The 23,606-nt window shown below is 31.8% G+C and overlaps 1 protein-coding gene across 4 annotated transcripts; it reads right to left on the bottom strand.

Annotated features, from left to right (window-relative positions):
- Window positions 1–7,738: 7,738 nt before the first annotated feature.
- On the bottom strand, window positions 7,739–15,579 carry LOC114319559 (uncharacterized). Of its 4 annotated transcripts, none has more exons than XM_028266582.2 (6): window positions 15,390–15,579; window positions 14,209–14,349; window positions 13,367–13,846; window positions 12,049–12,198; window positions 9,518–9,960; window positions 7,739–8,621 (listed from the first exon to the last, which is right to left on the bottom strand). In XM_028266582.2, exons 4-6 carry the CDS (start codon window positions 12,071–12,073, stop codon window positions 8,007–8,009), a joined length of 1,083 nt encoding a protein of 360 aa, XP_028122383.2. In that variant the 5' UTR covers window positions 12,074–12,198; window positions 13,367–13,846; window positions 14,209–14,349; window positions 15,390–15,579; the 3' UTR covers window positions 7,739–8,006. The 4 variants fall into 4 exon arrangements, with proteins under 4 accessions (XP_028122383.2, XP_082742157.1, XP_082742156.1 ...); XM_082886031.1 differs by lacking the exon at window positions 15,390–15,579 and adding an exon at window positions 14,599–14,947; XM_082886030.1 differs by lacking the exon at window positions 15,390–15,579 and having other exon boundaries at window positions 14,209–14,947.
- Window positions 15,580–23,606: the final 8,027 nt, after the last annotated feature.

The raw sequence follows: 23,606 nt of genomic DNA, 5'->3' as shown, positions 1-23,606 counted from the left end.
TTAGAGCCCAACACATAACCCAACTGATGGGATCCTGAACAGTTGGAAGCCAACATGGCACGAAGAGCCAATGATATTCAGACATGTGGCAGGTAAAGGACAAGCCACATCAGCAGACAAAGATCTGCAAAGTTATTGCCACTGCACATCGTCATTAATGCAGCTCATCACAGCATTTATTACGACAACACCTCTCCGTCAGAACAGCACCCTCTCATCCTGAACAAGGTAAGCTACAGCATAGACTTTCGGCCAAGGTGGTAAGTCGGAAGGGACGGCGAAATGATTACCAAAGAATATAAGCAGACATTGAAGACAAGAAGAAGGTTAAGTTTTCTATCTCCAATTCATATCTCTACATTTTCACTTCCCTCTCTCTCTAACTTGCTCGTCGGAGGGTTCGTTGGGGGACACCCCGTTCCCCATTGAACTCCTGTGCAGGTTCTCAGGTGGGCTTGGCCATCCAGATAACGGTTGGAGAAGCGTTCTCAGGTGGGCTTGGCCATCCAGATAACGGTTGGAGAAGCGTGGACCAGTCCGACCCATTCCCTCTGGAACCCGTTGTATCATAATTGTATTATCAATTATTATGATTATTAGGCTTTTAATATATAGCCGATATGTTTATGAGAGGGTAAAATGTGTAAATTTGGGCCGAGCTAGGTGAAGTCATTGCAATGGGCCGGTTTGTGGGCCATAGTAAAAAGGACTTTGTGAATTGGACCTAGCTTTCTTAGCCCGATTTAAGTATGGTGACAGTTACCTCGATTGAAGAGATGGCTGTAAAATAGCTCGGTCCATATACCCTGGTCCAAGGTATAGTTGGACAGTAATCGAGCTAAGGCATCGATTGTGGACACGCCGAGCAGAATTGTAAGAGCAAGGTGGGACCGAGCTAGGTGAAGCAGGGTAAAAGCTGCCACCTAAGTATAGCGAAGTTAGCTCGGCTGTTTTTGTCATACTACCGAGATAAGACCATTTCACTTGGTTAAAGCAGTGAGGAGGGTGTTGAAGGGTAAACATTATCTTTCAGAAGTATGATTCCTAGGAGGACTCTACATTGAGGAATAAGAGTCCTAGTGGGATTGTGCCAGGCGAAATCCATAAAAGCTCATAACAGGACCTATGAACAGGTATCTCAATTCTTACTTTAGAATACACAGAGCTTTTGTCTACTTGCTGATTTAGGTATCGGAGGGGTTTCCGACACACATCCGCTGGCTAGTTCACATTTGTGTTTTCAGGAAGTAAAGCGACGATGTTTGGAGAAGCGCAAACTTAATCAACAGGATCATACGAGAAGAATTATTTCGTGCTCGTACAGTTTAATTTATGAAATGTTTTTAGTTTTGGATTTTTTGATTTAATGGATTGGTTTAATAATGACATTAATATGTTTAATATATAAAATGTTTTTAGTTTTGGATTTTTTGATTAATAATGACGTCAAAGTTGTCGTCATGTTTGATTTTTGAAAAAATAAAACTATTTTAACGAAAACAAATTTTAAAAAAATTATGTCTACCTTTTCAAAAGATAAAATTATATAAAAATGATACGTTTCTAAATTTTTTTTTACCAATTTAATTTTTAGTTTCTTAGAAAAATATTTTGAAAATAGATTGTGAAATCAAACCAAACACAACTTTACAACAAAAAAATTCCAACATCATTCATTAAAAAATGGCTATTATATTTCCTACAACATATAAGTTAACTAATACAAAAAAAATTGTATGATAACTTTGTACTTCAAATGGAGTAACAATGTTTTCAATTGTTTTTATTTAAATTATAAAGACTGTTAGTGTAATTCGCACTAAAACATTTACAAGCAACGTCATTACCTAATATTTTATTTTCCTCCAAAACGTCTAGCAAAATATATTCAAAGGTCTTCTTTACAGCGGATTTATAGAAGCTTTTCCAACTTAATTGCCGTCAATTTTGAACTTTGTCCACGCATTTTGTGAGAAAATGAAATAGGAAAAGTGGCTTATGTTATCTTATTTGAATTTTTGTTTGTATTTTAAACTATTTGTCATTTCCACTGAAGTTTCATCCTTGGAAGTGTGATCCCATGTTCATTGGTATCCCATTTTTAAAGCCTTTAAATTTAAACTCTAGCACCAACTTGAGACTAATTAATCTCAATAATTGGATAATTATACTTAAAGAAGGCTACATTCTTCAAGTTATTCCATTTGACTATTCTATATGGATTTATTTCGAACTGGTAAGTGTGAATGATTTTGTTCACACGGTAACAATTCTTGTCGGCACTAATAAATGATTAAATATTAATTGTAGATATATATATATATTTGAACAATAATTGAATTTCTCAATACCAAATGTGAATGACTAATGTAAAGTTGAAGATTTTGTGATTTAAATTAGTAGAATATTAGCGAGATATAGGAGTTAAATATTATTGGAAAAATAGAATTGAACTGCAGGGAAGCACGCATGGGGCAGTCACAATTATGAAAGACTATTCTAGCATGGCAAGAGGAAAGAAGTTGGGGGGTGTTTTACATATCAATTTAGCACATAAAATTAAATGTATCAAATAAAAATAAATTAAATTTATTTGATAATTATAATTCGTATCATTTGAAAAATTTAAGCACTTTTTTTATAAAAAAAAAAAAAATAGGCTAAAGTTTTAAATCATAGACGTTTTACTCAAATCTATAGGTTAAATGCTTAATTTCAAATTTGTTATGATTATATGCCACTATTAAGGTGTATTGTCATCACCCCCAATTTCATCACTATTATTACTACCACCATTCTTGTCACCATTATCCCACCATAAAATCACTCATACAAATCATCACTATTGTCACACTTTGAATATATTTGCTAGTCTTTTTGGAAGAAAAAAAATATTAGGTAATGATGTTACTTACAAATGTTTTACATAAATAAAATTATAAAATATATTAGATGTGTCATTTTTTATCTTTTAATTATTGTTTTCATCCCTCCTCCCCTTCCACGTCTTCACCATTATCGGTAAATCATCACCATCATCACCACCACTACTCCAATACCACCGCTATTGTCATTGCCGCCACTATCAGCACATAATTAACAGTGCCGACTGTGACATTTTCATGGCCTAAGGCATTACTCTTGATATGGGGCCTTCCATAATTTTAAAAAGAAAATGTGATCATAAGTTTATATATCTTTTTTTCATTTCTTTGTTTTTGACAGTGACTTGATTTGCTGATAATATAGTATAATGGGTAGTGCTCTAGATCTTCTCTGCATTTGGACAGGGAAAAAAATTTCTTAAAAGTGAATTTTACTCATTTTGCTCTTCGTGATTCTTTCATTGGTTATGTGTAGTACCATGGTCTTTTTGTTTGTTTTTTTTCGATGTTTGCAAATGACTTGTTGGCTTATGGGTGCCAACATAGTTGGGATGCAGTGATTTAGCAATGATGTAGATTGCATCACTGTTAACTTTCATTTGTGTGAATTAATTTTCTTTTAAGATTCTGCTTCTGATTTTTGCTTTTGGGGTGTCTTCTTTGGAAAGTTATTAATAAGTTGATGATTCAAGATGCTGTCTTTATGTGCTTTTGATTGCATCGCATGAAAACTATACATTGCTTGGATCCATCATGTACTGAGTTTAGACTTGATATATGCTCTATTCATCATAAAAGGTCCTGATTTCAGTGTTGGGGTCTGGTTCTGCTTGGGATTTGTTTAGTGTCTTGCCAACAGTTTGTTGTTCCTTTTGGTGGTTGAATATGATTGGGCCACTCTCATTAGGTGTCAATTTTATTGGGACACCAGTTCACTTGTTATGCTGCAGTTGTCTTGCCAACGAGATACAAATGGTCTCACAAATCACCCTTTGGTGAATTTTAAATAATCACAAATAATCAAGAGGAAATACCTTACCAAATAGATGAATAAAAATAACAGAAACAGTCCTCTGAAACTGAAGCAAATAGAGCGTTGAAACTAAAACAACAGCAACAAATCAAGCAAGAACCTTGGACCAATCTCAGCCACCAAAGTGAATACAAACAACATTATGATTCAATAAATTGAATTACCCACTGCACAGCCACCGAGGATCATCCAAATCATATAGCAGCCGTAGCACATCTTAGGGAAAAAAAACAATACTTTTTGGGCTTTTTTTTTTATTATCAAAACCCTAGCTGCTACCAAATTGATTATAAAATACTTATTGGGCCTCCAAAATTTAGATATCAACACCCAACCAAATTAAATATTTTAAGAAATCAATTGGATCCCATATTTCAATAAGAAGGCATACGCAACACTTTAGTCATCTCGGGAACATGTGAGGTTGGAAGTAGATGGCATTTGAGTAGCAGACTGTAGTTTCTGGGTGGGGCGAAGGAATGCATTTGGTTGTTTCTCATCATAAACTTGCCTACTATTTCTACTGCCTTTTTCTCCTCCACCATTGCAAACAGTGGTTAGCGTTTTTAGGAACGATGAAGATAGTCTTTGGGAGGGACGAAGGAATTAATGCATTTGCTTGTTTCTTATCGTCAACTTGCCTACTACTTCCACTGCCTTTTTCTCCTCCACCAATGTGAATACTATTTGGTGTTTTTAGGTGCAATGAAGGTACTTGCTGGGAGGGAGGAAGGTACTTCACGGTTTTGTTGTCTCGAAGATTCAAGTTATGCGAAAGCCATAGGCCATGTTGAGCTTCAGATTCTAAACAGGTTGTCAACGTAATCTCACGAGTTTACCATACAATTTTAATTCAATTTGGAAAGCAAAAACGAAACATTGTGATTGAATTGGACAAATTATACCTATAGTCTTGTATTTTGTCTTGGTGTCATTTTGCTCTCTATTATTTTAATTAACGAGATTTTAACTCCTAATTTTAAATTTTATTTTAATTTGGTCAAATTAATAATGTTGAATGCAGTGTTTGATGGAAAATGATCAGTGAGTGAGTTGAACTTAACTTACCAAATTAAACATGTTTATAATTTTGTCTGTAAAAATATAACACATGAGGGTTATATGCTCATTTTACATAAAAATAAAAATAAAAATAAAAATTGTAATCAATTGGATTAAATTAAAAAAAATTATAAATTCATAATCAAAATTGAACTAATTGAAATTAGGATTAATTGTTGAAAAAGTTCAAGTTCAAGAGGGTATAAGGCATTAGTCTAGTGTATATTTTTTATTGGTGAAAGGTCCACTATTTGTAAAATAATTTGGTGAGAAGTCCTTTTATTTAGTTTGAAGGACATTTTGTTTCTAATTTTATCTCTTAATTTATTTGTTGATTTTTTTTTATCTGCTAACTTTCATTAACTATCTGTGCAAATTTATATCTATCTATTCAAATTTTTATATATCTGTTGGAATATCTATGTGCTGAAATTCCCATATGTTGAAATCATCTATTCAAAAAAATCTATCTGTTGAAATTCACAAACTTATCTATTTAAATTTTTATATTATCTGTTAAAAATCTAACCCTTTCTCCTGTTCTCACCTACATATATAGGATATTTTAAGAAGTGAACATCTTTCTTAGTAGTAGGGTTCGGGGAAACAATAGGAAAGGTGATTTCACTATATTTCTGGTTAGGAATAGGGCCTATCACAAGAATATTTTTTTTATTTATTTGAGCGATAACTCTTAAAAGACAAATTATTCATCTTTTCTTTCATTTTGGGAAAAATACGATTAGGAGAGGCTAATTTAAAACCCTTAGGTAAAATAAGAACAATCCCCATTCGTTTGACAACTTCAATTTTAGTCAAAAAAATTAAAAGTCATTATAAATTTTCACATCACTTTTTTTATTTTTTAACACATCTTTTTACAAAAAAACTAAAAAAAATTGTGTTTGGTAAGGCTTTCAAAAATTAATTCTATCTTTACATCTGAATAATATGTTTGGTAAGAGTTTTCAAATCATGATTCCAAGTTAATTTCAAAACACATTTTGAAAACATATTTGATAAGAGTTTTAATTTTTGAATTTTGGATGTACCCGGTCGTCTACCCGGACGTCCCCCGAACGTCCAACTGGTTTTCTAGAACAGTGTAAAATTATTATTATTATTATTATTATATTTTATTTTTTGCAATTGCTAATCGTCACCTGTTATTTGGGGAAAAAATATTTATTTTTGATATTTTTTAAATATAGCAATTATTTTTTTAAAACCAAAATGACAAATTATTTTTTTGAATTAAATTTTAAAAAGAGTTTGGTTATTAATTTTGAAAAGAATTTTGAATAGAGTTTTGAGTTGTGTGTTTGATTATAAGTTATTAGTTTTTGAATTAAGTTTTGAAAACTTTTTTTAAAACTCATAATCAAGCAAATCTTCTCATTTCATGTCACATTAAAAATTTCAAAACTCAATTCAAAATTCTTTTCAAAACTCATAACCAAACAAATTTTCTCTTTTTAAATCATAATTTCAAAACTCACAAATTTAAAATATAACTCTATTCTCAAATCATAATTTTAAAATACTACCAAACACTACCTAGATTTCTCCCAAAAAATTGTCACATCACTCGGATTCAAAGTGTTTGGCTTCAATTTCTGCTAATTCTTGATCAACGCATCGGCCACTGGGTTTTAGGGTTTAGAAAAATTCATTAGCCTTGGGAGAGAGACTATTGACATATTTATAGATCCACCAGAGCGGTGCGCATACGTGTCTGTATAATAAAAAATTGAAAGGTAGATATGGAAGGGGAAAAAAAATTAATTAAAAATTAAAAAACTGAATAGTTGTATAGGGATAATTTAAATTATAGTGGTGCTACATGTGCTACTTAAGGTATTAATTAGTGTATTAGCATATATTATGAGATTGTCATTTCAAAACTATGATTCCACTCCCATAATACAAATTACAAAGATCCAAAACCTCTAAAATGATGTCACATAATCTGTAATATATTAATTGATATATTATTTAATATATATAACTTTATCTTTTAAATGATGAAAAATTACATGACATGAGTTTAAAATATATTTTTATAATTCAGACAATGATCACCCAATTTTTTATTTTATTTTTTGTATTTTAGAACCATTTGCCGTTTCAACCTTGCATATTTCTTTTTGTTTTTGGAACAGACCTTTCATATTCATTGGTACTCCATTTTTAAAGCCTTAAAATTTTGACTCTTAGCACCAACTTGAGATTAATTAATCTCAATGATCAGACTCTGAGGCCTTATTCTATTTAGAATTTTGTTCACTGTAATAATGAGTAAATACTAATTGTACACATGTTTAAAATGGTGTATAATAATTTAATTCAATACTTAAATTTGAATATATTCACTAAAAATAAATTAAGTATATAATTTACGTTACTTCAATTTTTAAGTATTTCTGAATTTTAAATATGTTATGTCACTGTTGAGGTGTATCTTCATCACTCACCAATCTCACCCTATTATCGCCACGTGCCAAAATGGGAAACCAAATAGAAAAAACTGTAAAATTTAAGTGGGATAAAATATAATTTACTCAAAAAAAAAAAAAAAAAAATTCTGAAAACTCAAGCAAGGCTAATTAAACAACTCAATATGATCAAGGGTCTTTACAAAATGGCTAAGAGACAATAATACGTTTCAGATGGAAGATTTAACATTATAACTTATAAAATATAGAATCTTTCATAATTTTTTTGGGTAAATTAAAATTTCATAACACAAACAACGCGGTACAAACAAATTGTAACAAGGTTCCAAATAGAAACATACACATCGAGAAAACAAACAAAAATCTGAGAAATACTTTGCCCTCACAACTAAAAAAAGGAAACAAACACAATTACTGAAACAATCAACTAAAAGTGTCCCAAGAGGTGACAATTCTCTTGAGAAAACAAAAACAAAAACAATCACAATAGAAGTACTATTCAAAATTAAAATACACAACTCATGATCCACAACTGCAAGTAGACACTACTTATATATGACTTGGATTATGCTAGTAGAGCATATGTTTCCTTGGCTGAAACAATAACCTGGAACCGTAGGTTGAATGGATCACATCTGCCAAAAGAGGATATTGGAGGGTAGCAAACAAAATGATAGGCACGCAGGCAAACAAGGCAACGGCGATTGGTACCCATACTGTATAACGGTCAAAAACAATGAAAAATGTCGCACCAAAAGCTACCATCATGGTAGTTATGGAGACGAAGAGTGCCGTGAGTCCAATCATGAGCTTAAAGGGCAATGATTCCAAGAAATCATTTTCAGCATAGCGTGAGGTGAGTATAGATAAGAACATGAGTATTGAAGTGGAAGAGGTGACTAATGCTATGGCATCTGATATTGCAAAAACCATGAAAGAACTATCCTTTCGAAACATTGGGATTCCTGTATTGTTATCATTGCCGCCTGGTACAGTAAAAGCTGCAGCAAACATTACGGTGGCTATAAGTGTTGCAACAACCATAGACTGGGAGGCGGTGTTCTTCATCCATGCCTCCCCTTTCTCAACTAAGTTTTTGTGCTCCTCAGTAAATAAAGCTTGAGGTGTTTTGCCTTTTGAGATTTTCTTTTCTACATATGAAGGTTGCATAATCTTTTCCACCTCCTGCAAGGACAAAAATGATAGATGTTACCCTTTCACTAAGCGGACAAAAATAAAAAGAGAGAAAAGGTAGAGTTATGCTATTCAAACTAACAAACTTTACAAACTACCACTTGTTGCTCTGATCACACTATTTTAGTGGGTCCTGTTTTAAATTCATAAATTTTTTTTTTTAATCTTTTTTTATCCACAAAAAGAAAGTAAAATTTTATTGGAGATAATAAAACACAACAAAAATGGGGAAAGAGAGAAGGTAAGAAACTGACGAGTAGAATAGCACTAGGTCATCTACACCTTACAACGAACAAAAACCAGCAAAATTTCTATTACTGTATGCCACGTCTGTGAGTAAGGAAAAATTTGTAAACTTTCTTAGTTTTGAGTTTTATAGTATTTTCTGAGAAGAAAATAGAAGGTAAGAGCGATAAACAAATTTTCGAACAATTGAAATGAGCATTCATTAAATCTTTCAGGACCATGACCATCACATTGACAAGGGACCATATTATGAAAAACTATAAAAATCAATTATTATGAAAATAGAATCTTTAAAACATTACAGCAATAAAGTTTGTTAGAGAAGGGCACAATAATGAAGTATAATCTGATTGACTTCTCATTTGAAATAACAAACAAAACCTATGCTAGAAACAAGAAGCTATTAGTGGCCTTTTTGCTCTTCATCATGATTCGTTCTTTGATGAACTATGATTTTATTCCCCAATGATATGGTTAGTCCATTGCAAACCCACCAAATTCAAGTGCCAATGTGGATGTCATGTTGGACTTAAAGAGTTCAATCATGTTTTTAGAAAAATATTGCCAACAGTAAAATTAGTTATGTAAAGCACTAGGAAAAATCAAAAATTTGAAATAACTAACCGAGTAGAAACATTTACCTTAAACCACACTAGCTCTCTTTGCATTTGAAGAGCTGCCCCTGACACAATATTAAGTTGATTTGGGGGTGCTATCTTCGCAGCCAAATGCAACATATTATTACGATCTTCATCTCTATATGCAGTAATTAAATCCTTAATCGAGCCTATCTCATATAAAATATTGAATATTCCTGCATGACGATGTAAAACGGCAACATGAAATATGCTTTGGTTCTGGCTATTTACTTTCCATATCAAATCAGGATAAGCTTCAATAAGCTCAATCAAGAACTTGGTGTTTCCATGCTCTGCCGCAACAAAGAGAAGTCGTGAAGGGCTTCGGATCAAGTCCGAAATCTCTGAATCATCTTGCTTTATCACCATTTTCCATAACAATCTAACTAGTTCAAATGCTTGGGCTTGCTTCAGACTTTTGTCATGTCCTACCTTCCTACCTGGAACTGAGAACAAAGCATTTCACCTGATCATGAATTTTCTAGAGAAAATTATTCAATAAAAACAGCAATAACAACCCACTAATTATTAGCAGTTTGAAGAATGTTTAAAATAAGAGCAAGAGAAGGCTCAAAAAGAGCAATTGGTACAATCTTCATATCATTTCCAAACATAAAAACAATATAATTATAAAATAAAACTTATTTTTCGTTTATTCTTTATAAAGTTGTGTTTTTCTACCAATAGTGGTTGACACAATCTTCATCATGGTTCTAAATCGTAGTATTGGGAGATGAATCAACAACAGTTTTGGTGTAACGGTATGAGAAGTACTGAGTGATATGTATTGAGAATCAGGTGATGTGGTTGTGAATTTCCAAAACTTAATGACATGCATTTTTCTTACTCTCTCAAGTTCAAATCTTGACATTTTAATCAGTATTATGATAGAGTAGCATTTTTTACTGTCTGGTAATCTACATGAAATTTAATTTATTCGTCATGATCTTTGATTTTCATCGAGAATACCTTGTTCTATTTACAAGAGAAATTTTTACCACAATACTTTCTTAAATAACAATGGTATGTTCCTTCTCACCCCATCTTGAACTTCTTAGAGAGATCTCAACAAGCGCCCACATGATGCAATCAATAGTAGGGGTGTACACAGTCTGGATTGATTCGGTTCTGAGAAAATCCAAGAACCGAACCAAACCAATCCTAATAGTTCTGTGATTTTGAGAACCAAACCAAACTATTACACTTGTAAAACCGGACCAGAACCAAACCAAAATAACGGTTAAGTTGCGGTTTGGTTCACGGTTCCAAAAATTTCTATTTACAAGAATAAATTGTTAATATTAGCAAAATAATTACTCAAACTGATTATATTTAACTCATGATTAATAAATAAAAATATTAAGGCATTACTCAACATTACATATATATATCATCCTAATATCATTAAAATTACAAAAAGCCAATTAATAAAAATAAAACTTGATATGATAATATTAAATATTATATATATATATATCTTATTAAATAACACTTACGCATTGTTCAAGGACTGCTGTTATTACTAAATATTATATATATATCTATATATATTTTTTAAAATTCGGTTCGGTTCGGTCCAATTCGGTTTGAACCGTGGTTTTTTCATAAAATCCATTAACCGAACCGTTTTTACGGTTCTCAATATTTCTTGAACCAAAACTGAACCGGTTCTTAATAGAACCGAACCAAACCAAACCGTACGGTTCGGTCTAGTTCGGTTCGGATTACCGATTTGAACGGATTTTTGAACAGCCCCAATCAATAGGTCCAGTATTTGATGGCTTCAAATGAAGATTCCAAAGCTCAACACATCAAAAGACAATCAGGAATTGGGAAAGAGGATACCATCATATATTAAATTCTTGTATGCAAACTATGAGGAGCCAACTCACTTAAAGTGAATGATCATGTAGGTCAAGCAGCTAAGGGAGTAACAAGTTAGGTATGATAGAAAGGTGTAAATCCTCCAAAATTATAAACTTATCAAATAAAGTATTTAAACGAAACAATATTCATAGGTGGAAAATTAGAAATTGGGGAAATGATGAAGTGTAGGAAGTAGAAACTATTTTAATCAGATCCATATGTAAATTTTCCAAAGGTCAAGAATTATGCACTACAACAAAAGCATTTATCAGAAAATGCAATTTATTCAATGGAGCCAATGACCTCTTTTAGTAAGTTTCAAAAGATAATATAATATTGTTGTCAAGATGTAGGCTGGGAAATATCATTTTGTACAATATGAAGTAGTAGACTCCATATTATACATAGGTGTGCTTCAAGTGTTCTCAATTGCTTCAGATCATTTTGTTCTGTATTTTTTTTTGGATAAATACTTCCCCGACCACTCCAAACTGAAAGAATCATTACTTATTTTTTACCGAGTCTAAACTCGCAATTTACTAGTCCTTTTCCATCAAGTTATCTGATGGAGCCTAGGCTTGTAAGAGAATGTCCCCCCCATTGAGCAGATCTATTCATGAGAAGCTAATAAAATACATGGATGAGAAGAGATGATTGGAGAAACTAACATGTGTTGATGAATCTTTTCCACATGCTAACCCGACTTCCACCAGTAAATGCTGAAGGTTTTCGAGCCAGTACATGCAATGCTGTCTCATCATTCCCATCTCGAGCCACTGCCAGCTGTGGGTGGTGTTTCAATATGTCCAATGCTACATCTACACAATTTAACAATACATATAATAGTTACACAACAAGAAGATGCAAAAGTTGTTTAGTCTTATTTCATTTAGCTATTTTTATTTTATTTAGTTAATTGTTTATTTTTTTTAAAAAAAATTCTTATTATTATTTTCTCTTTTCTTTTTTGGGAAATCTTGTCATAGTTTGTTTTATTTAGTGGAAAGCCATCTTCTTTTCCTTGTGTTTGACCAAAAAGCATTGAAGTGGAATAAGTGCATCCACCATTTTGCTAAACCAAAGGACAATGGGTCAGCAAGTTTTGTGTGTGTATGTGTGTGTGTGTGTGTTTTTTTTTTCAAAAGAAAGGTTTCACAACTATAAGATGAAAAGAAGTGTTGTATTTTTGTTGTGCCCACTTGTGTTTGATTGAAAAGAAATTATGGACACGATTTACTGTTGAATACTTCTAGCATTCTTCTAAACCAAAATATGACCGAATAAATTAAAAAATAAAAAAACGAGCCAATTTTGGCCTAAGAGAACAAGCAAAATGAAATGGCATGCTGTATTTCACCTACCTAATTAGAATTTAGGTTTTGCTAAAGATTCTCCAACCATTTAGGTTATTTGTATTTACTTCTTTCTGGCATGTACAATTTTTAGGATTCACACCAATAATGTATCGATTTTACCCTCAAATTTTTCACATTGTGTCAATGTAGTCCAATTGATAACGCCCTTCTAAAAATTGAATTGAAATTAATGCACAAAATAGTCCATTCACTCTCCTCAAAATGATTGAGGGGTTGGTGTCCAATTTGAAATGGTTCATTCCCTTTTGAATGGATCATTTTACCCTTGACTTTTGTTCAATTTCTTAACCAGTATTATCAATTGGATTAAATTGACACAATGTGAAAATATTAAAGGGTGTAAAATTCATACAATTAGAACTATAGAGACCAAAATTGACACAACAGTCGAATTAAAAAGACCACATATAACTTTCCCTAATTTTTCTTGTCCTTCATTGTTCCAATATATTTGTCAATCCATTAAATGATGGAAGGGAGTATTTTATGATGACAAGAAATGGGTTGGAGTTTGTTGCACTAAAAAATTGATGCATATCTTAATCAAGAAGTGACTCAAAGCAACTTTTTTTAGGCTGGCTGAAAAGAAAAGGTTTGAATATTTACTTACCCTACAAATCTGTGCTAACACAGGTATTGAGTATCCCAATTCGATCCTCGTCTGACAAATCTTCACTCTTAGTCTTTTGGTAGAGATACCATACCATGTCACTATGTCCTAACAAAGCAGCCATATACAGTGGTGTCATTCCCTGGCTACCACGGATCATTGGCAATCGTTCATTCTTGTTAATCATCACTTCAGCAATTCTCACAGTTCCAGCAGCAGCCGCAAAACATGGGGCAGTGTTCCCATTACTGTTTTGAAGTTCCAAGTCTTCAGGATTCATCAGTCCCACCAACTCCTCCACAAAGTGAATGCGCTTCGCGGCTGCTGCAATGTGAAGTGCAGTTTCCCACCCTTTTGTGATACTAGAACGTATCACAGTTGGAAATATTTCTATGACGCCATTAGCAGCTTTCCAGTCACCCTTCAAAGCAGCTTGGTAGAGGGGTAGACATATGGCAAGATACTGATCCCTAGCTTCTCCTGTGTAAAATTTGAAGCACATATCATCGTATCCAATTTTCCAAAACTTAATATCACAATTAACCAAAAATTAAGTCAAATAAACAAAAAAGCAGAGATAATGAAATCATTTTATGGCATAACTAAAAATTGGTCATTAAGATAACTACGACATAAACCCGCTTTTCTCGCCCTATTTTCAAGAAAATGCTAATCATACAAGATTTTTATAACAGGGACATTTTTATTCTTAATGATCAAACAAATGTTGTATGCCTTGTCATTTGTTTTACATAAAATACGAAGTTCATGGATACATAGTAGGATTTACCTCACTAAACACACACCTGAAAAAACAATGGGGAGAGAGAGAGAGAGCTTACGAGAGAGTAGATCACAAGAAGGAGCAATCAGCTGAGGTGAAGTTACAACCTGAATTTCAGGTCCATTTTGTATTCCCCCTTCCATTGGTGTGCCCTCTTCCATCAAATGCACACTACTACTTCACAGCTTTGCACTTAAATCTTTTGTGTAAAAGAATGAGACCAAATGTGAAATAATGGAAGCTTATACATATACAGATACATAAATGTATTTAGCACATTTATTAAATATAAATTATGCTGGAACAAATGATAAAACAATAATTACATATATATATATATATATAAATGTTGTCAGCACTGTACACAGGTGCAATTTGTGTAATTGCAATGCTCAAACACCATCAAAATTTTATTTTATTTTTTATTTTTGCAGAGATGAATAAAAACCTGAAGTGAACATTGTCAAATTCACTACAGAGGCTTTTTGCATCAGATTTATCTCTAATTCCAGCCCTCTCCTCCTGTGTACTTTGTGGAAATGCCTCAATTTGGTGCTCTGTTTTTTGCCTCAATTTCATCATTTTGAATAGTTCTGGTTGGGTTTTTGATGGTGCAGCAGACTGCTTTTGTAATGAACTCTCTACCTCTCTCCTCTTCTTAATTCTCTCTCTCTCTCTCTCTGGGTCGGAAAACAAACAGACCCTAAACCCCCCTCCAGCGCAGCGCCTCCCGCCACCCACCACCGTTGCCACTGCGCAGCCTCCGAAGGTGACGGCGGAAGAGAGAGAGGCAGAGACAGTGGTTAAGTTATGATGTGTAATTCACCCGGTTTAATTTGTTTTTTATTTTTCATTTTTTTACCAAATTATTTTTTATTTTTATAAAAAAAAAAAAAAATTGAATACTAAATAACATAATTAAAAATGTCATACAAATTAATAAGTTTTTGTTACCGATTGATTATTGTGCCTCCTTATCCGGTATGTTTGAATTATAAATTTTTGTTTAAGTTTTATTTTGTTCATATTTTTCTTTAAAAAAAAATTTATACTTGAATCCACAATTCAAATGGTAGTCTTATTCTATATGTTTAGAAAACTTACAAATATTACACATTATTTGTTACATGTATTTTTTAACAAAATGTTTAATTTTTTTAACTTTTTAATATGTATTCTAAGAATAATATTATCAAAATTTTAAGTATAAATATAAATTAATTAAGAGTCAATAATTACCTCAATTAATGATGATCCAAAGTTTTCTTCGATACTAGTTGATAAGCAAAGAAACTCCCACCTTGCTAAAACATCTCAAAGAGCGTTAATTGTCGAGAACAATGAACCACAACAATGGCAAGAATTAGTTGATGGAATGAAGGTACAAAAAAGATTTGTAGATGCCAAAAGATAAATGAATTAGGCATACAAAAACATATAGAAGGAGACCTCATGTCTTAAGCTAGTCAACCAAAAAAAAAAAAGCTAGTCAACAAGAAATTATTAAAAAAATTTGTATTAGTTGTTTAATCTCTCACTAAACCAAAAAACTATGGATGTTTTATATGTAGAGTATGATAAATTATGCTAACTTTTTTTTTCACGTTTGAAAAATATAGTAAATTTTATAATTTTGACATAATTATACAATTTTTTTTTATAATAAAGTTAAAAAGACTTTCAAATACAAACAGTATGAAAATATAAAAATGAATAAATTTTCAATGTAAAAAAAATGATGACAACATAATTTTTTTTTTCCCATTTATATAAGTAATGAAATATTAATAAAAATATGATTAAGTGTTAAATGAATTAAAATCTTAACATATAATTATGCCAAAGTGAAAAAACTTTTTCAAACCTTAAGAAAAGTTAATGTAATTTATACCTTTAAAGTAACAACAATGATTCATCCCCCCTTTTCCCCCACCCCCTTTGACCCCCTCTCTCTCTCATTGGTTACTTTTTCTTTTTCTTTTTCTTTTTTTCCCTGCTCCTCCAATCACCACCCACCACGTGACAAAGAGGGGTGAGGGGGTGACCCCCAAAAGGGGGTCCCAAGCATTATTCTTAAAGTAAACTATGTCAAGAGTCCTTGAACTTTGTATTTTTTTTTACGATTAAACTCTTTGACTACGGGGTGGTTTAGAGTGTCCTAAATAAGTATATTTTTTAACTTTTTAAACTAAAAAATTTAGGAAAAAAATGGTTGTTTGGGATAATTTTTTTGACTTTTTATTAAAAAAAAATATGTATTAAAAAATTGTATAAATTAGTGTATAGGAGAAGATTGAGATGGAATAGGCGGTACTGTAAGATAATTCAAGACAGTGTGTGGAGAGTGCAGCTTGGGATATGATTCCCTACTTTTCGGGCATTGAATTGGAGGTGTTGTTCGGCCCGTAGAGGCCCACTACGGGTCTTGTTTTGCTAATCAAAACCGTTCAATATGTAGAACTCGTCGAGTACTATATGCTTGTAAAAAAACACGTTGATTGGATATCGATAGTTATCTAATCGAATTAGTTTTTTTTAATCGTTAACTATAACACCATCTATTTTATAAATTTTAACTGATTTGATCATATATTTACCGATATTCGATCTACGTGATTTTTTACAAGCATATAGTACTCGACGAGTTCTACACATTCAACGATTCAGATTATTAAAATGGGAACTGTGATGGGCCCCTACGGACCGAACAGTACCGTGTTATTTGTGCACTTAAATAAGTGCAATTTTTCCAAAAAGGCAGCTTCGCCTGTGCGACGGCAGAGTTGTCTGAAATGTAATTATGTGTTAAATTAATTTTTTAATACTTTTTTTTGATGAATAGTGATAACTTTTAACTTTTTAAGTAACTTTTTAATTTTTTGTATTTTTTAAGACATGCCAAACCAGACCTAAGTTTTTGGTCAATAAGCTAATTAACTTTTTAAATGTGGAGATACATTTTAACGTAGTCATCATTACATTTTATTTTTATTTAGGATAAATTATAAATCTATTTTCTGAGATTTACTTAAAGTACAAATTGTCTCATGTGATTTGAAAAATTACAAATATTTCTCGTTAGAATTTTTTATTTAACAGAACTAATTAAAAAAATAAAATTCATAATTGATCTCCTATACAATAATAAAATTACCTAAATTATTAATTGAAACATATTTTTAACATCATTAAAAACTATTAATTGACTTGATAATTTATTAATAAAATAGACGATTTATTATGAAATTAGAAACTTTAGAGGATGAAATATAATTTTCATAACGATAGAGGGCGATTCATATTTTAATCAAACTTTAGGGGTGTATCTGTAATTTATGCTATTATTTAAATGAGTCAAACACTATTAGGGATGGGCACGAATCGGTTGCGGCCACGGAATCTCCAATCCGTCATCCATCCGCCAGATTGGCGGATTGAAAAAAATCAATCTGCATCTGTTCGCCAATCCGGCGGATGTGAATTGAGCGGATTGGCGGATGAATGCGAATCCTTTTGGCGATTTAAAATTTTATAAATTTTTAACATAATTCAACTCGTGCACTTCCTAAAAAAAAAAAAGTATTACAGTCATTGACTTAAAAAAGTATTACAATCACTGTATGGCCCCGTTTGGTAGAGTTGTGGGAAAGTGATTATAGCTTATAGTTTAACATTTTATAGCTTATAACTGTGAACATAAGCTGATTTTTTACTTATAAATTAAGCTTCTCCTCCCCCCACTCAAAGAATAAGTTGATTTTTAACTTACAAAAAGCTATAAGCTGCATTATTAAGCTGAACCAAACACATCAAAATAGCTTAAATTAAGCTAAAAGCTGAAATAAGTTGTAAATAAGCCCTACCAAACAGGGCCTATGTCTCATCCAAAGAAAGAAAGTTTAAAATTTTAGAATATTACAATCACTGCATGTCTCATCCACATAAAGTATTGCAATATGTGATTCTTAAAATATAAAACAATTCAAACCACCCAAACTATGAACACAGCAGTAGTAGAGATTGTATGTCTCTATATTGTTACATCTATATCTGTTTTTGAAAACAAAAACCAATCAGCATATATCATCTTTTTTATTTATTATTTTTAGAATTAGATTTAAACACCAAAAAATATAGATAAATAATACATTTATTCTTTTAATTCAAAAAATATATTCAAGTTGAAAACTCTTTTTCAACATAATATATTCAACAGAATTTTTAAACTCTTTTTTAATTGAAAATACAAACAGAATATTCAAACAAATTGAAAATACAAAGTTTTACAAATTACTAAGAGTGTCTGCGGTTTCACGGTTCGATTGCGGCAAAATGAATCTCAAATCTGTCATCCGTCCAAAACAAGGTGGATTGAAAAAAAATCAATCCATAACCGTTCGCTCATTGTCACACATTCATTCAAAATGTGACGGATTGGTTCAATTTAGTCGGTTTAGACAGATCGGAATATTTGTTACTCATTCCTAAACACTGGGGGTGAGCAGTGGATATAACTATCCGCCTAAACCAACCAAATCGAACCGGTCCGTCGCATTTTGGGCGGATGCGTGATGCCGAGCGGATGGTTGCGGATTGATTTTTTTTCAATTCGCCTAGTTTTGGACGGATGACGAATTTGAGGTATCTTTGTCCACAATCGAACCGCTAAATCACGAACACCCCTAGTAATTTGTAAGATTTTGTATTTTCAATTTGTTTAGATATTCTGTTTGTGTTTTCAATTGAAAAATAGTTTAAATATTCTGTTGAATATGTTCTGTTAAAAAAGAGTTTTCAACCTGAATATATTTTTTGAATTGAAAAAAATAAATGTATTAGTTATGTATATTTTTTGATTTTTAAATCTAACTCTAAAAATAATAAATAAATAAATGATATATGCTGGTTGGTTTTGTTTTAAAAAGCAAATATAGATGTAACAATATAAAGGCATACAATCTCTACTACTGCTCTATTCATTGTTTTTATATTTTAAGAACCACATATTATAATACTTTATGTGGATGAGGCATGTTGTGATTGTAATATATGAATGAAGCATGCAGTGATTGTAATATTCTAAAGTTTCAAACTTTCTTTCTTTGGATGAGGCATGCAGTGATTGTAATACTTTTTTAAAGTTATTGACTGTAATATTTTATTTTATTTTGTTTTTTGAGGAAGTGCACAAGTTGAATTTTTATAAAATTTTAAACTGCCAAACCGATTCGCATCCATCCGCCAATCCGCTCAATCCACATCTGCTGGATTGGCAGACGGATACGGATTAATTTTCTTCAAACCGTCAATCTGATGGACAGATAACAGATTTGAGGTTCTGTGGCTGCAATCGACCCACGCCGACCCTTATTAAACGCTATATAGTATTTACATAATTTTTTTTAATGATTTTCAAAAATATATAGATAAAGGAACATTCCAACAAACTCCTTGTCTTCATCCTGACAAATATGCTGGCGGCCACATATAATTGTTGGTTACTTTAATAAATAATATATAATTAATAGCCATGTGGAAAAATAAGAAGTGAAAAGAAAAAGACAAAATAAGAAAAGTTGCAGTGTCAAATTATAATAAAATAAAAAGAAGAGAACATTGATGTAGAAATTTAGAAAGGAAGCGAAAAAAAAAAAACAGGAGTATAGTCGTTGGTTATTATAATTGTTGGCCTTTTGGCTTTTGAAGGTTATTATTGTAATTGCGAGTGTGTCAGCAAGGATCAATCAGTTCTCACAGAAATTTAATTGCCAACTAATTATCAGACGATTGTGTTTTAGTTCTCTAAGCCTCAATGAAGAGGACTTTTACTGGTGGCTTGATTTAGGAGAATTAAGCAAAATATCAATCAAATAAAGAACAACTTAAGCATTTTCATTAGAATGAAAAAACTTACAATGATTCAAACTCAGCCTCGTAGAAGGTTTACAGTGACAATCTACTTGAAACTACTCCTATGAATGAAGTGTAGTGCAGAATTTAAAGTACTAGAATGTAAAGAATAGGAAATGTAAAACTAAGTAAAGTAGAATAAGACTGGTTTTTTGGATCTGAGTCTGGGGGTTTTTCTGGGGCCTTCTTTGCTATTTATACTGCTCAAGGATGACCATCGAATTGTATTTCCAACCGTCGAACTGCTCCTCCATGATCGCTGATCATGTTACCTCAAGATTGGCTCCATTATGCCATTATTTGCAGTTGGGTTTCCCTCCTAAATTTGAATTTTGAATGAGAGTAACCGCTGATGCCACATCACCTTGCATCTCTTTGTTGATCCACTGCTACTCAGATCTCGTAATAACCAATACTAACTGCCACGTGTATGATCAGGATCGAAGACTTGAATAGTCTTCCTATATTACCTTTATTTTGCCACGCGTCAAATTGTAATTGGCTTGTACAAAATATGTAGCCAACATTACCCCCCGCACTAATATACCCAATATTTTGTGATATTAGTGGATCAAGGTCTTTTTCCCACGTCTTAGAACGTGCATGGGTTTTGCATTTTCCCAGAAATGCAACTATCATTTACTATCTGCATTAAACTCTCCTTCAATCTTTTGAACACCCCCACTACCTTAGCATTCGAACAGACTGATACATTTTATGGCCTAATCAATTTTCTCCTCCAATGATTGAGCACACGAAGAGTCATATGACGATGTTGTTCCTCCTCGAAAGAACCTCTATGCATTAATTAGCCACCTTTACCCACCTTTCTATATTCAGGTCATGGATGCCTTTGCAAATTATCAACCCTTAGACTTCGAACATATTGCCCTTAATCCTTCGATTCAGAAACTCACAAATATGGACATGGGAAGTTCTTCTTCTAACTCACCCTTGGACTACGAACAAACTGCTCTCAATCTTTTGATTCAGAAAGTTGCAAATATGGACATGGGAAGTTCTTCTTCACAACCCTCTGCATGGGACAAGGCTGCGACTTCTTCCTCTTCTAGGGCTTCCGACTGGACAAGCTGGTCAAAACTTGAGGCCTGTGATCTGAGAGAACGAATTAACCATCACTTTGTCGAATTTACTGAACCTTTAGAATTTACTGGGAAGTTCTTCTTCTGACTCACCATTGGACTACGAACAAACTGCTCTCAATATTTTGATTCAGAAAGTTACAAATATGGACATGGGGAGTTCTTCTTCACAACCCTCTGCATGGGACAAGGCTGCGACTTCTTCCTCTTCTGGGGCTTCCGACTGGACAAGCTGGTCAAAACCTCAAGCTGGTCAAAACCTACACGTAAGTCCCCCAACTTCCTTTGATAATCATAATTCGTATTATTTACAATTTGGGTAAATTATACTGACACGCCCTGAGGTTTCTGTTTAATACAGATCTCCCCTCGTGTTTGAAAAATTACATTTCCCTCCCCGAGGTTTGTAATCTCATTACAAATTGTTCCCTAGATTGCTAATGTCATGCTCTAAAATTTTCTAAATGACCATTTTGTCCCTTTCCCTACCATTTATTCTTCCTATCAACATGACTACATTCTACAATTTTCCATCATTAAATTCTACCTAAACATATCCTTATTGAGTGATGATATACAAACATAAATTTTATATAAAATTTTCAAGCATAATGATGTAACTTAATGGTGACATTTCACTTTAAAATAAAACACCCATAAATATAATTTATATTTACAATAATATCACTATTATAACATTTTTATGATATTTTTTGTATAAAATTTTATGTACAAATAGAATTTTTCATTTTTATTTCCACCACCATTTTTTTCTGGTCTATTCACACACATTTATTATAGTATTACCAAACACAGTCATTCATATTTATTACAGTATTATTGAATTTTTGTATTTTTGTATTTAGTGAATTTAAAAAAAAATCACAAAAATATTATACTTCTTAAGTATATCTAGATTAGTAGTATCTAAAAAATAAAAAATAAAATAAAAATTGCTTAAAATATTAAAAAAAATTCAGTAAAAATAAAAATATACGAATAATGAAAAAATTAAATTTTTTGTATGAGTTACCAAAGAAAATGATTTTTATTTTTCTTGAAATGACATAAACAAAATATTAGTATTATTTTATTATTTTATATGTATAAAGACTAAGGGACAAATATGTCATTTTAATCTAACAGGAGGATAAGTGTAACTTTTTAAACGTGAGGGAGAGATCTATATTAAAGAGAAATCTCAAGAGTGTCAATGTAATTTGCCCTTAAAATTTTAAGCACTTTCTAAGAGCATCTCCAATGGTTCACTTTTTTTTCATCAAATCTGAATAAAAAAAGGATCATTTTCTCAATTTGATATTAGCTGCTCCAATGGTTGTTATCAAAGGCAGGGGTCGGCCAACGGGTCAACCGGCCAATCGACCGGTAAAACAAAAAAAAATATATTTTTTTCTTTTTGAACTTGTTTGAACCTACCTATTTGAACTGTTTGAACCTTTTTTCGATCGACCGGTTGGTCGACCGGGCGAATGACTGGTTGGTCGACCGGTGGGCCCATTTGCAATGTTACAGCACAGTGAATTTGTGAAAGCTCATGAAGATTCTCAGTTTGTTGAAAAATTTGTTCCGTTCTCAGTTTGATATCAGTTTGGTAAAACTATTAGAGCAAAAAAAGTGACTTCTTTCATCAAATTCAAATTTGATATTAAATCTGATGCAACGTTCACTACTACAAAAATAGTTAAAGATCATACTTTGACAAACAAAAAAAGGTCTCACTTTTATTGGAAGTGTGATAATATTTATTTTTTATGTCACTTTTCAATTAAGTGTGATTATATATATATTTTTTTAATCACACCTTCTAATTAAAGTGTGATTATATATACACTACTACTTTTTAATCACACTTTTTAAACAAGTGTGATTATATATATATTTTTTAATCACACATTCTAATTAAAGTGTGATTATTTATATATTTTTTAATCACACCTTCTAATTAAAGTGTGATTATATATACACTACTACTTTTTAATCACACTTTTTAAATAGGTGTGATTATATATATATTTTTTAACCACACATTCTAATTAAAGTGTGATTATTTATATATATTTTTAATCACACCTTCTAATTAAAGTGTGATTATATATACACTACTACTTTTTAATCACACTTTTTAAATAAGTGTGATTATATATATATTTTTTATTCACATATTTTAATTAAAGTGTGATTATATATACATTATTACTTTTTAATCACACTTTTTAAATAAGTGTAATTATATATATATATATATATATATATATATATTTAATCACACTCCCTAAATAGGTGTGATTGTATAAAATATTTCAATTTGATTTTTATATAACATATAAAATTCCCAAATCTGCGCCTCTATTCTACCCATGAATGATAGAGACGACTCACTACTAGAAAATGAGGCTTTAGACACGGAACTTTTTCACCCATT

The sequence above is a fragment of the Camellia sinensis genome, chromosome 9, assembly GCF_055761805.1.
Source record: "Camellia sinensis isolate YWXY chromosome 9, ASM5576180v1, whole genome shotgun sequence".
Lineage (NCBI taxonomy): Eukaryota > Viridiplantae > Streptophyta > Magnoliopsida > Ericales > Theaceae > Camellia > Camellia sinensis.
This window is presented reverse-complemented; position numbering and strand designations above follow the sequence as displayed.

Excerpts from the sequence above, each read along its gene's own strand:
- LOC114319559 (XM_028266582.2), bottom strand. The coding sequence starts at position 12,073 with ATGTGGAAAAGATTCATCAACACAT. Across the intron at positions 9,961-12,048 it reads GAAAAGATTCATCAACACAT|TTCCAGGTAGGAAGGTAGGA; the intron begins GTTAGTTTCTCC and ends CTTTGTTCTCAG. Across the intron at positions 8,622-9,517 it reads GAGAGCTAGTGTGGTTTAAG|GAGGTGGAAAAGATTATGCA; the intron begins GTAAATGTTTCT and ends TTGTCCTTGCAG.